This window comes from Aquarana catesbeiana, linkage group LG01 (assembly GCF_042186555.1).
Source record: "Aquarana catesbeiana isolate 2022-GZ linkage group LG01, ASM4218655v1, whole genome shotgun sequence".
Lineage (NCBI taxonomy): Eukaryota > Metazoa > Chordata > Amphibia > Anura > Ranidae > Aquarana > Aquarana catesbeiana.
The window spans coordinates 242,948,690-242,962,962 of record NC_133324.1 but is presented as its reverse complement, the minus strand read 5'-3'; the positions used below and the strand labels follow the sequence as shown (position 1 = coordinate 242,962,962).

The 14,273-nt window shown below is 42.6% G+C and overlaps 1 protein-coding gene across 2 annotated transcripts in view; it reads right to left on the bottom strand.

Annotated features, from left to right (window-relative positions):
• Positions 1 to 14,273, bottom strand: part of MLXIP (MLX interacting protein) — a 121,596-nt gene that overhangs the window by 66,302 nt on the left and 41,021 nt on the right. Inside the window, exons 2-3 of one of the 2 annotated variants that reach the window (XM_073626849.1) lie at positions 443 to 549; positions 129 to 179 (exon numbers count right to left, since the gene is read on the bottom strand). In XM_073626849.1, coding sequence (XP_073482950.1) covers positions 129 to 179; positions 443 to 549 — 158 coding nt within the window. The remainder of the gene's footprint in view (positions 1 to 128; positions 180 to 442; positions 550 to 14,273) is intronic. The other variant, XM_073626858.1, reaches the window with a different exon arrangement.

Below are 14,273 nucleotides of genomic sequence, written 5' to 3'. Positions count from 1 at the left end.
GGACATTTGCCCACACTTCCTCAGGTGGGAAAGTTCAGAATCTGTATTTCTGTGTGCCTTCCAGTATAACATGATCCCAGCTTCTCTCAGGGATGTCACAGACACAACAAAGGGGAAAAACTGCTCACTTGAATCAGACAGAAACAGGAGCTTCTCATCCTTCCCCGCTCTATCTGAAACTGAAAAAAAGATTGCTTTCACTAAAACAAAAAAACTTTACACGTATTTCCTTATTCACTCAGCTGTTACAGTTCTTATAGTTCACATCATTTGTGAATTCCATGCATTGTTTTATAAATGACTAATTCCTTCTTAAAATAAACTGCCAAGCCCTCAGAGATGTTGTGCAATTTTAGTTTCATCACGCAGAGAACGGCCAGAGAAACAGAACTTATTTCACCACATTAGAGAATCCCTACGTCGAAGGACCAGCTACACTTACACTGCATGTACCACGCTCGCCATATTGCATTGTTTAGACGGATTTTGTCTCTCCACTGTAGCTTCAGGCCCTTGAAGTTCTTCCATTTTGGAGAAACCAGCTTACCACTGAAAAACAAAATAGAAGATTGTAGATGTAAAGAGTACCAGATTAAAATACTTTCATTAGAAAGCTGCCGTAAACACTGACAAACAATAAAAGATAGGACCATTTTAGATCTGGATAGACAACATACAGCTGGTAGAGAAGTAGAAGCATCAAGCTCTTGGATTTGTAATTAGTAAACATCAGTGCCAAAACCAAGGTCTGCACTAAAACTAGAATACTAACTGCAAATCCACTGTAAAGCAAACATTAGAATACCTACGGCTGCATTACATCGTATTCAAGCATTGACAGCAGCCTGCCATTTGCTTCTGCTGTGATAAACCCATGGATCACCATGACATCCATGAAATCAGGCATACATAATGAACATTTTCGGGCTATTGTATATAACGCCCTTCCTCAGAAAATCATGCCCTTCCACACATATAAGAGAGATTAGATATAGATATAGATATAGATATAGAGAGAGAGAGAGAGAGATATACATACACACACACACACACACTAAAACTTTGACACAAACCAATCAATATACACTTATTGGGATTTTTTTATTTTATCAATGACATGTAATGCATAGGTTTTATAGCAGAAAGTAAAAAATATTTCTTTTTTTAAGATATTCGGTGTTTTCATTTATAAATCGCAAAAAAATTAAAAACCCAGTGGTGATCACATACCAAAGGAAAGCTCTATTTGTGTGAAAAAAAATAAATAAAATTTAGTTTGGTTACAGCGTTGCATGACCACACAATTACCAGTTAAAGTGCCGAATAACAAAAAACGGCCTGGTCATGAAGGGGGTAAAACCTTCCTGAGCGCAAGTGGTTAAAAGAAATACAAATACTTTGACAACTAAAACAGTTCCCATACTCCAACTGTGTATTTAGTGGTTTGCTTGAAGTTCGGCTTTAAATAGAGTAATTGCCTTAAAATAGGTCATTATAGTCACTCGTTGTTATCCTCTACATGCCAGGGGAAGGAGGGCAGACAGATTGAGATTATAAGGTTCCACCACACCACACAGTCACTGAAAGTAAAACTGACAGGAGAAGAAACAATGGGTAAAGCCATACATTATACAATTTTCTCATTCAATTTTTTTTTAGATGTACCTTCAACTATGTAGAGGAAGGTCCTACCTGATTGCATACAAATTGGTTGGACAATATGGACTTTTTTTTTGAAGAAATCAGTATAACAAAAATTACCGATATTGCTTTAAGTGGTTGTACCGGGGTGATGCCTGCAGCTTGCATGCCTGCATCACCCCAATACCATTCTTTAGAGCGGACAGCTGGCTTTCTTGTAATAACAACAAATGTGACTAAGCAGCCACTCGGCTGTTATCACAAGCAGCGGTGACAAAAGGAAATCTTGTACATGAAAATTGGATAATGTATGGCCAGCCTATGACTGATAGCATCCAGATGTTTTATAGATGAGTGTACATGGTTAATGTTAAAGAGGAACTGCAGTCTGCTCACATAATCTGTAATAAAAAAAAATCTTTGCCATTCTGAAACTTCCCTCCAACCACTTTGCATATTTTATATATACTGCAATTCTGTACTTGCCAAATATGCTGCAGAAATCTCCCTTCTCTGAGTCTGGCTGTAATCATTTTAACTGTGGGCAGCTGAAGCTGCTGCCTATTCACTTCCTGGATCTAGACAGACACACACACACACACACCTCTATCTCTGCAGCTTTCATTGGCCCTCTTATAACTCACCCCCCCCCCCCCCCCCACCTGGCAAACTCACAAGAGTGAGAGAGTTGTGCACGATGTCATAAGCCTAGGCTTATGACCAGACAAGAAACAGAAAGTGGGCTGTATAAGGTATTTACTGGCAGAAAAAAAAAAAAAAAGTTTTACTATCCAAAGTTAAAACAACAAGGGCAGAAGATTTAATAGATGGAAAGATGAAAAAAATGACTGAAGGTCCGCTTTAAAAGGATAAGTTCACATTTCATAACAGGTTACATCCATATTCGGGGTGGAACATCTTATGAATGAACCGACCCCTGCACCTTCCCACTGTGCCAGCTACTGGGGGATCTTCTCCACCCACTAGTTGTCAAAAAAAAAAAAAAAAGGCCATGTGGGTTTCGCCCACCTGGCCACGTCACTCATTAACAGAGCTCTGTGAATGGTAAACGTCAAGGTCCGGCAGCCTTTGCGGCTGTCAGCTTGTAGTTTTCATTGAACTACCACAGACCTGTGAGTGCCGTGGTAGTTCATTTATTCTTCCTGTCCGCATGTATACTTGTACGAACAAGCCTATACACCAGGGACCTTCAAACTATGGCCCTCCAGCTGTTGCGGAACTACAAGTCCCATAAGGCATTGTAAAACTCACATTCACAGACATGACCAGGCATGATGGGAAATGTAGTTCCTGAACAACTGGGAGGGCCATAGTTTGAGGACCCCTGCTATACACCGACAGATCTGCAGAAGAACTGCATGGCATCAGAGATCTGCCGATTGCCGGTGCAATGCTTTACAGGCTCCTACAACAAAAAATAAAAAAACATACATTTTGTCACCTGCAAAAAAAAAAATTGTGCATTTATCATTTTTTTCTGAAAAGGTGAACTTGTCCTTTAAAGGCAAATTTCCCAAACAACTTGACGTGATTATCAAATTCTGATAGTGATAATGTTGAGGACACAGGGGAGGATGTACCACAACAAAATGAAGGATTTTCATGCCAAGGCCATACGTTTGGAACAGTATGAGAATCTGAGTATCAGCAGCTCTGACCTTGGCTGGGATCCTAGACACCATTTCTTAGATCGAAAAGACAGTCAATCATGCCAAACTGTGCCAGATAACAGGCGCTGTTCACAATATCCCTCCAAGAGGAGAATGCCCACATTACGCACACACAGACGCAGCGTGGGAATGGTACTGGGCAGGCCAGCTGAAGGAAGGATTGTTACCAATGTTCTAGAAACACAGATTATAGATTTTTGTTGATGTATTCCTTTCACAATCTGAACAAAATGGGACAGACCCCCTCAGAAATACAAAAGTTTGTTCATCATAAGTGTAAAACAAAAATATGATTTAGCTGATCAGTATAATGCAGTATGATTTAAATACACCTGTAAAAAAACAGGTTATACGTGCCTTCTCTCATATAACCCCCCAGGATGAGAACCTTTTCCATGTTTTATTGCCATCTGTACCTCCGTGTGGAACGTCCCCCTTACTGCCTGTGCAAGAGGGCCACACAAGAACAGGAAACAATGGGAAACCTTTCATATGGTTACAGTAGATAAACTGAGAATCACAATTTTTTTGCTTTGAAAAACAAGACTCTCGGCGTAATATTCACATTATACAAAAAAAGTAGGCTAACTTTACGGTTTGGTTTTTAATTATTATTCTTCATTCAAAAAAAAATTGCTTTTGAAAGACCGCGGCGCGAATACAGTGCAACATAATATATTGCAACAACCGCCATTTTATTCTTTAGAAAAAAAAAAAAAGAAAAAAAAAAAAGAAAAATTATATAAAAATAAATATGTTTGGGGGTTCCAAGTAATTTTCTAGCCAAAAAAAAATACTGGATTTTAAACTTGTAAGGCAACAAGTGTAAGAAAAAGGTTTGGTCTTTAAGTGGTTAAAACTGAGTTCCGCCCGCCCCTTTAAAAATTAAAAGTTAGCAGCTACACATACTGTAGCTGCTGACTTAACATTAGGACACTTACTGGAAAAGGATTTTAAATAGAGTAAAACGATCAGTTTTCTATTAAATTTGTTAAAGTGTTTTTTCGTGTTTTCACCTTAAATGCATCCTATGCATTAAAGTGAAAAAACGTCTGGCAGCGAGTGCCCCCCAGCCCCCCCCCCCCGTTCTACTTACCGGAGTCCCGTAATTCCCTCGGTGGAGACGCGCTCTCCCTCTCTGCACAGGGTCCCAGCTCTTGACTGGATAGATTGATAGCAGCGCAGTCATTGGCTCCCACTGCTGTCAATCAAATCCAATGACACGGGCGATGGGGGCGGGGCTAAGTCCAGCATTCGTGTTTATGGGCGCAAATGCTGGACTCGGGAGTGCGCTCGCAAGGTAACCACCCTGGGAGAGCGCTTCTCCTAGGGGAGATGTGATGCAAGGAGGAGCTGCAAGAGCCGCCGAGGGACCCCAGAAGAGGATGATCAGGGCCACTCTGTACAAAACGAGCTGCACAGTGGAGGCAAGTATGATATGTTTGTCATTTAAAAAAAAAAAAAAAAACAGGAAGGTTTACAATCACTTGAAATTCTTGCCCCAGTACTTGCAGTTTGCAATTGCTGTCTCAGTGGGGCTTCCCTGAACTTCTGGTCTTCACAGGAAAGAGTAAAAGGTGGTTGTAAAAGCCGCGCTGTGTGCCTTTGACACACAGTGTGGCTCAGCCCCACCCCCTGCTCCCTCATCACAGACATTCCTCTGATGCCTCTATGTCAAGTGAGGGAGAGAGGGAGAGACTGCTCTCAGGCACAGCACTGGATCAAAAGTGGGTTCAAGCAGTATTCAGGGAGGGGGGGGGGGGGGGGTAGCAGAACATGAAACCTTTACAGCCACTTTTACAGTGGACAGAACAGTCTCCAGCCAGTGCTTTACCATCCTAGATGGTGTGTTTCTATTGATGCACACAGTATAGGAGACACAACTCTATCCCTGCATGCAAGGGTGGCTCCATGATAAAGTATCTGGCACAGTAGAAATTGCACCATCTTAAAAAGGAACATAGGCTGGTAATGCTGTGCCTATAAACGCCTAGGTGTGCATGGACACATAGCCTAACAGAGGTGCATTTACAGGCAGAAAACAAAAACAAAACGAAAACCCACACATCTGTAAAAGCATAATTAAAGCCCTGTGTGCATGAGCCCTAACAGTCTTAGGCTTCATGTACTACACTAATCTCCCCTGGACACTGGCCATGGAAAAAGGCTAAACACTGCAAAAATTCAAGTAAACCGGAACCGGGGTTTACACAAGTTTTTGCCACGGTTTTTGGCCAAACCGTTCTTCTCCTGAACATGATTATTTCACATTCAAGAGAGGGAGGTTTAGCCTCCTCTAAATGCGGCTGCTCCTAAACTCATTAAAAGCCTGTTTCCCCATATATACGTAGGCTTTTAGCAAAGTTCCGTTTAACCCTCTCACTGCCAGAGTTTTTGCATTTTTTTTTTTGCACACTTTAAAAAAAGTAAATTTAGACCTGAAGATTACACAAAACCCACAAATATATATTTTCTGAAAGCAGACGCCCTAGAGCAGGGGTGACAAACAAAAATTTCATCGTGGGCCACAACAGCATTAGGACTGCCCTCAAAAGGACCGGTTGTATCTGTAAGCTTAGATGTCCAACACATCCCCTCCCCTTACATTAGATGTCAAGAGCCACCCTGCCATCAGCAGTTGAGTCCCCCACGCTCCCTTACATCACAGTGCACCCCCCTTTCCTTATGCTGCTGCTGGGAAGAAGCTGGATGTATTGCTTGAAAGCAGAAAGTAGGGGTCTGGAGGAGGACCAGAGCTCTCCTGCAGCTACTGAGAGGTGCGAGGGCCACACGAAATTGCCTGGAGGGCCGGATTTGGCCCGCGGGCCTTGTGTTCGACACCTGTGACCTAGAGAATAAAATAGTGGTAGTTGCAATTTTTTATATGTCACACGATATTACCGCAAAAGGTCTAGGAAATGCAAAATTTCAGTAACAAGTGAATTTAAGGACAAACAATAAATGACCCAAACCTTTGGTAAAATATAAAAGATGAGGTTGCACCAAGTAAATAGATACCCAACATGCCAAACCTTACATTTGTGTGCGTCCGTGAATTGTCGATAACCTTCAGTACCCTATATTTTCTATAGGCGACGCTTCAAAAGCCCCCTATAGGTATCAGTTTAGCGTTACGGATGAGGTCTGGTGTTAAAATTATTGCTCTCACTGTGGCGTACACGACGATATGTAAAATGTGTTTCGCAAGCGATGCATTCACGTGTAGGCACTCCGACGTGTGTGTGATTATGGATGTTTTTTTTACTTAACTCTTCCCCCCAATCACATAGGTGACAAACAGTACCCTATGTGATGATTTTTTAGGTGACAGGTTCTCTTTGAGATAAGCAGGGTCTAAAAGTCCCTGCATGTCTCCCCTGTACCCCACTGAAGGTTTTGCAATGCAGATCACATTGCAAAACATCCTCTTGGCAAAGCAAGCCGGGGACACCGAGAGCTTGATCCGGAAGTGACAGCCACTCGGCACAGGACCCGGGAAGCCAATGGAGATCACTGTAGCAAAGGTGTAATAATTTTAGTAAATATAACCTGCTAAATACTTTTTACCATCAGCAGTATATAGCAGTCTTGTGACTTCTATAAGTGTCTAGCAGAGCACTGGTTAAAGCTTGTAGGAGTTTTCATTCTATCTGTCCAATGAGGCTGCAGGACCTCTGACCCTCTATCTGGACAGTGCCAATTGGCCCTGTGCTGATCACATGCACCCTCCCAAGAAGAAAAAAGTCTCTCTAGCAATACACACCAAACTGAGTATGTGCTGAGTGCCCCCAAGGCTCTGTACTATCAGGAGATGGATTGGGGAATATGGAAAAAGGAGGATCAGAGGAGCCAGGATCAAACAGCCTTTTTACACAATGCAGAAGATGAACCCCTTAGGTTCCACAGCGAGTATAACAGGCATGCTTTACTGCAGATACAGACTAATGTTACTGTTGTGGGTTTAGAACACTAACTCCTTGCACTCATACCCTAATGGCACATATGAGACTGCCTCCTAGCGTGCTAAAAACAGACCACTTAACAATGGAACTTTTGCAAGCTAGCTTACCTCATACTTTATTTAGACCCATTATGGGTGGCTTTGCTGGCTAAGACTGAGCTCTCCATAACATCAAGAAGTGTCAAAATATTTATACTGAAATGCCAAAACCTAGGAGTCTGTAAGTGCCGGTTCACACTAGACGCGGCACGACTTGCAGGTCGCCTCACCGAGGCGACCTGCACACAACTGCCGGGGCGACTTGCAAGACGACTTCTGTATAGAAGTCTATGCAAGTCGCCCCCAAAGTAGTACAGGAACCTTTCTTCTAAGTCGGAGCGACTTGCGTCGCTCCGATTAGAACGGTTCCATTGTACAGAACGGGAGGCGACTTGTCAGGCGGCTAGGTCGCCTGACAAGTCGCCCCCGTGTGAACCGAGCCGGTATCTAGAATTACAGTGCCTGCTCACTACCATCAGGATACTGACAGGGCCGGTCATAAGAGACTAAACTGGGGAAATTGGGGCATGCACAATACACAGGAATGCAGGCAACGAGGGTGGAGTGTAGAACCAATGGATGAAGAAAAGGAAGGGGTTCAATACACAGAATCTCTGGACAACACTTCTGGCAAAAGTAACAAAGAAATAAACTACAGTCATGTGAAAAAAATAGCACATCCCATGAAAGTTGACTTATATTTGAATAGGCATACATCAGATCTTCAAAAAACGCAGATCAAGGTTATATAGTTAAAGAAAAATTACCTTAAAGTTTTTCTTAAAAATATTGATATTAAAAATAAGTACCCTTGGCCAAAGAAGCTGGTTTTGTACCCTTAAGAAGAAAGGACTACTTGTATTGTAATCTAATATTTGCCTGTTTAAATATTTGGAAAAAGTCAATTTCCATGGTACGTATAGTTTTTCATGAATTTTATATTATTTTTATATATAGATATATATAGATATATATCTATATATATATCTATATCTATATATATATATATATATCTATATATATATCTATATATATATCTATATATATATATATATATATATATATATATATATACACACACATACATACACACACACATATACACACATACAAAAAGATGATATACAACCATCAGTCCTAGAAATGTTCTTGTAAAAATCACCAGTAAATTCAAACTTAGCTTCAGGATTGTGTATAGAAAAAAAAAAAAAAAAAAAACTGCATACAAATAGATTTTATAACCATTTTTAAGGTGTGACACTCTTAAAGTTCACGTGCTTATGACACATAGCAGTATACATTATGATCATAAACCACAACATTGCTTAAGTATATCTGCTCTTATGCATCAGATCCTCCATTCTACCTACTAGTGCTGATCATTTGGTAAAAATACACTCATCTGAACCACAGTGAGCTTTAGTGTGCGGCTCCCAAATACTACAGTGCCCTTTCTATAAAAAGGGTTGGTTCACCTGTACCAAAAAACTGCAGATAAGAACAGCTGTAGATTATAGCGGAGTTCCACACAAAAATGGAACTTCCGCTTTTCGGAACCCTCCCCCCCTCCGGTGTCACATTTGGCACCTTTCAGGGGGGAGGGGGGTGCAGATACCTGTGTAAGACAGGTATTTGCACCCACTTCCGGAATAGACTCCCATGGGAGTCTACGCCTCTTCACGTCCCCACTGCGCTGTCTCCTGGGAAACGCACAGCTCCCAGGAGAGAGCGGGGACCACTTGGGACGCGCAGCGCGACTCGCGCATGTGCAGTAGGGAACCGGGAAGTGAAGCCGCAACGCTTCACTTCCTGATTCCCTCACCTAGGATGGTGGCGGCAGCTGCCGAGAACCGAGCGGGTTCTCGGCGTCGCCTGCCGACATCGCTGGACCCTGGGACAGGTAAGTGGCCATGTATTAAAAGTCAGCAGCTGCAGTATTTGTAGCTGCTGGCTTTTAATATATTTTTTTTTTGGCGGTGTGGGTGGACCCCCGCTTTAAAAACAAAGCGTGCAGCTTTGACTAAAGTTGAATAACACCCTTGCAATAAGTGTAGGCCATTTACATACCTCACGAAGCATGACTGGAAAACTCGCAGGACGTTACCAAGTGAGGCCCAGCTGTTCTTGTTCACTCTCACAGTCACAGCAGTGAGCTCTCAAATGCTGAGCTCAAAGCTACTGCATCAGGGGAGTGAATGTGACAGGGTTTGAATCAGCGAAAAAACGCACTCTTGTAATGGTGAAGGTGAGAACAACTAGGCCTCTCTTAGTAACATCCTGAAAGTTTTCCAGTCAGGCTTCATGAACGATATAAATGGCCTACAGCTATAGCAAGGGCATTATTGAATTTTGGTCAAAGGTGCAGTTTGTTTTTATCTACAGACATTCCTTATCTGCATAGACCGTTTTTTTGGTAAAGGTGAATTATGCCTTTAAAAAAATAAGTTCACCTTTCCTGACATGTTACACACGTATTTCAGGATGTAACATGTAAGTGCTGCTGTAACACCATTGCTGCTGCAGGTGGATCCCTTCACAAACTCAAGTCAGGTGCCAGCCCAGCTCGCGTGCTTCACAATGGCAGACAAGGAAAATCCGGACAACTGAACTCCAACAATCCACTTTATTCGGTATAAACATTAAAACCAAATGACAGATGGAACCAATACAGTGGGGGACAATCAGGTAGATGCTTTTCTCACTAAATTCAGCGCTTGCTTTAGCGTAAAACAGGTCTACCTGCTTGTCCCCCACCGTACTTGTTCCATCTGTGATTTAGTTTTAATGTTTATACCAAATAAAGTGGATTGTTGGAGTGCAGCCATTCGAATCTTCCATATTAGTGCTGCAGCTGGCCCCGCTTCCCCCCCGATCCCTGTGGTGACAGCAGACCAGGGATCTTCTTCCCTTGTCAGCTGCCTGAACTTAAAAAAAAAAAAAACACAGCCATGCAGGGCTCAGGCAGTGTCACTTATTCACAGTACTCTGTGAATAGAAAACTACAAGTCCCAACAGCCTTAGTGGCTCTCAGCTTGTAATGCTCAATTAACTACCACGGTGCTGTGAGCACTGTAGTAGCTCATGGATTCTTCCTGACAGTAAGTGTCTGCTTGTCCGTAAGAGGTACGAGCAAGCAGATAAACTGACAGGTCTGCAAGGCACCAGCGATCTTCTGTGGGTAATTGGGGGGGGGGGAACTTATCTTTCAAAGCATGGCAAGTTTTTTACCTGTAGGTAAAAATGAAAATCTCCTAAACCTGCAAGATTTAGGAGATATTGACCCTGCATGCAGCCACTGACATCAGCGGCGCATGTGTTCTGCAGGTCCTGCGTGTCCTGCCTGAACCAAGGGCTCCTGAGCGAATGCGCAGGAGTGACGTCATTGCGGCTCTGGCCACTCAGAGAATCCATTCCCTGGGGATCTCGTGCTCGGATGTTCACCCCAGGTGCAATGTAGCTTCCTCAGCTCCAGTGACAGACAGCCTTTAGTGGCTCCTTCCAAACTCCAGTAGTACATACATCTCTATCTCAGCTCCAAGTAAGCTATTCAGCCTCAATATCTTCCTTTTTTCCGCCTTCCTTTGTAGTTGGAGGTTCAATTAGAGTTTATCTTTTTTTTTATATTTCTTACAGAATAGTGGATGCACCTGCTCCCGATAAAGTGTCTTAGTAACACGAAACGCGTTGAGAATGATGGGATGCACCATTTTTTTATTCAATGCAACAATCATTGCTACATGCCCTCTATAATCGGTTACTTTCTAATCCCTATACGGAGTATTTACTCAATACATGGGTTACTGGAATGTGCTATTTCGCTTTCATAATGTGTCTATATGTACTGTTTGGAATATGTAATTATATCTTTATTTCTATGTATTTATGAACTGTACCAATTTGTGTGTATATATATTCAATGGCTTTGCTATATATATTTCATACTGAGTGCAATTTTATACCCTCTTTATGACAAACAAAGGGAAGAGCAATTACCTTAGCAAACAGAATCTGCAATATATTTTACTGCACTAAACTGCAGCATCTATATTAAATGCATGAAAAAAAAAAAAAAAAATCAAAAGACCACCACACAAATATAGACTCTCCTCCCCATACACAACACACACACTAAAAGATGCAGAGGGATTCATTTTAGACTCAGACTCCCAGGCTGTCAGCGGCATAGTTCTTTATCTCGGGTCAAGTTTTGTTTAAACAAAGGTAAACCCAAATAGGTTGGTGCTTGATCAGGGGGCTTAGAACAGTGCAACCTTTATCCAAGTTGGAGTGAGTTCAGACTCCTCCTCCAGCATGCCCCCAGCACGCATCTTTCAGCGGATCATTGCATTTCTACTGAGTACTGCTGGCTATGATCTACTTTATTTCTTACTCCTCACGACTGGCCTGAACAGAACTACCACAATCTAGCACAGTAGGAAACAAAGATTGCCTGCCCCCCCCCACCACCACCACCCGCCCCCCACAAAAAAGGAACCATCCTTCGTGAAAAGTAAAAATAAAAAGTTCTGTCATCTTTGCTCCTTCACACCGACTACCTTTGACAATCAATCTATCAGTGGAATTTTCTTTATGATTAATAGAATCTTCTGCATGACACACCATGTTGGTGCAGGCCCATTTGCAGACAGACAGCTGCATTTGTCATCAGCCCAGACAGGCTTGCCGGGATTCATGACAACAAACAGGCACTCCAAAAATGTGTGGTTTATTTATTTATTTATTTTTATTAAAAGAGAAGCATGGGAATTGTTTTTAATTTGGAATCATACTTGCCTAGGTGGATGCAGCATTGGTCCCACGCCGGCTCTAAAGGCCCGTACACATCATACGAAAATCGGAAGTAAAATTTCATCCGACGAACTATCTGCCGACTTTCGGATTGTTCGTATGGTGTTTGACAGCCGATTTCAGTTTTTCGTCAGACAAAAGCTGGATGTGCAGACGCTAAAATTTGTTGTATGTGAACTTAACGTCCGATTTTCATTCAATCAGTATGGTTTTCGTACGAGAAAAAAAAAAAAATCGTAAGAGCAAGACTACGCATGCTCAGAAACGAAAGAATACATACAAAACTATTACACATTACATCACTTCTGATGTTGTATTCTGTCGTATGAGAATTTTCTTATGGTGAGTAACCTCTTCACTTTCGACATGAGACTAGCATGCAACAAAAAACAGGACGAACGGTGGTCCGAAAATCTGATCGTGTGTACGAGGCTGAGAACCAAGGAATCGGTTCTCGCAGCTCCATGAGCAGAGTGCTGCAGACTGTCAGTCACTGACTCTCTGCCCCTCCCTGCTCACTGGAGCACTGGGCTGTGGAGGGGCGGGAGCAGGCAGCGCAGGCTCAAATGAGCATTGGCTGTACTTCTTCAAAGGAGTTGAAAAGGCACAAGGTTTTTTTTATCTTGATTCATTCTATGCACAACATAACATAACATGCATAACATTAACATAAAAAAAAAGTGTGTGTAGCAGCCTCTCCAGCAACCCCTAATTACTTATTAATTACTTACCCAAGCTCCATCTCCCTCCAGCGATGTCCAAGCTGCCCTGGACACTTCTCCCGATTGGCTGAGACACAGCAGCAGCCCCACTGGATCTCGTGGCTGTCAAAGTCAGTCAGCCAGCCAATCAAGAGCGGGGGCGGGGCTCCGTGTCTGAATGGACACGGAGCTCTGACTCGGCTCAGGTGCCCCCCATAGGAAGCTACTGACTGTGGGGGCACTCGATCAAATTAGAAACACACACACAGGGAAAAGTACTTTTGTTCAATGAGAAGTGTCCCTAGTGATGGTTGCTGTCTGTCGAAATCTTCAGTCCTCTGCGCTTCATCCCTATACCCCTGCAGTAGTAATCTGTGCAGTGCTGAGGGGGTGTTATTACAGCTGTTGGACCTGTCAAAGGCACTCAAAGAAAGCAGACTATGCCTGCCCTTTCCACTCTTCTCTCCCATGCATAGAATGGGAGACAATGGAGTAGGCAGACCTACTGAAGCTTCTATGAATGGAGAAGAGGAGATGAAAGAATGGGCATAATTAGCACTCTTGACAAGTGCCTATGACAGATCCAGCGGCTGACCAGGTCCTTCAGCACTGGAAGACTACCACTGCGGAGGTATGGGGCAGGAGCAGTGGATGAAAGATTTCAACTAAAAGCAGCCTCCAGCACAATGGACACTTCTTATTCGTTGCAAGTACCGTACCTTGTGCCAATGTTTTTTTTTCTTAATTTAAAGTGGAACTCTAGTCACAACCCAACTACTCGTAAAGTGTTTGTTACCCTAACATTTCAGATTCCTGATATGTGCCTGCTGTACCATGTACTTCTATAAAAAAAAAAAAAAAAAAGTATCCTGTTCTCTTTGTATAGCAATTTGTGAAATTCCTGGTGTTCCTGCCAGTTCCTCTGCTTTCCCATTAATAACAGACCACACTAAGCAGGAGAGCACACTGTGGTCAGTTCTCTAGCTATACTGGGAACTCAGACTGCTCTCCTCCAATAATCAGACTTGTCCTGACATGCCTCCCCTACACAGCCATTCACTGGGAAGCTCAGTGTACTGTTGCTTCTCCTCCGGCCAGCCCTTATACAGCTGAGAACAGAGGGAACGTGATCACAAAAAAAAAAATTAAAAAATAATGTTAAAGGTTTAATATCCATGAACAAAAGTTTTGCCTCTCATTTCTATTTTAAACTGAATGGATTGTTTTACAAGGTGATCGTTTATAATCACTTCAATACAGGGCACCCCCCCCCCCCTTCCTGCCCAGGCCCATTTTTCAGCTTTCAATAAAAAAAATGCAGCGCTCTACAAGGGAATATCCTAGGCATCAGTTGCAGTCCACAGGAGGGTTCTTAGGCTAGGATGTCCTCACGACAGCAAGTAACCAGCAAATTCCAATAGAAGCAATAGA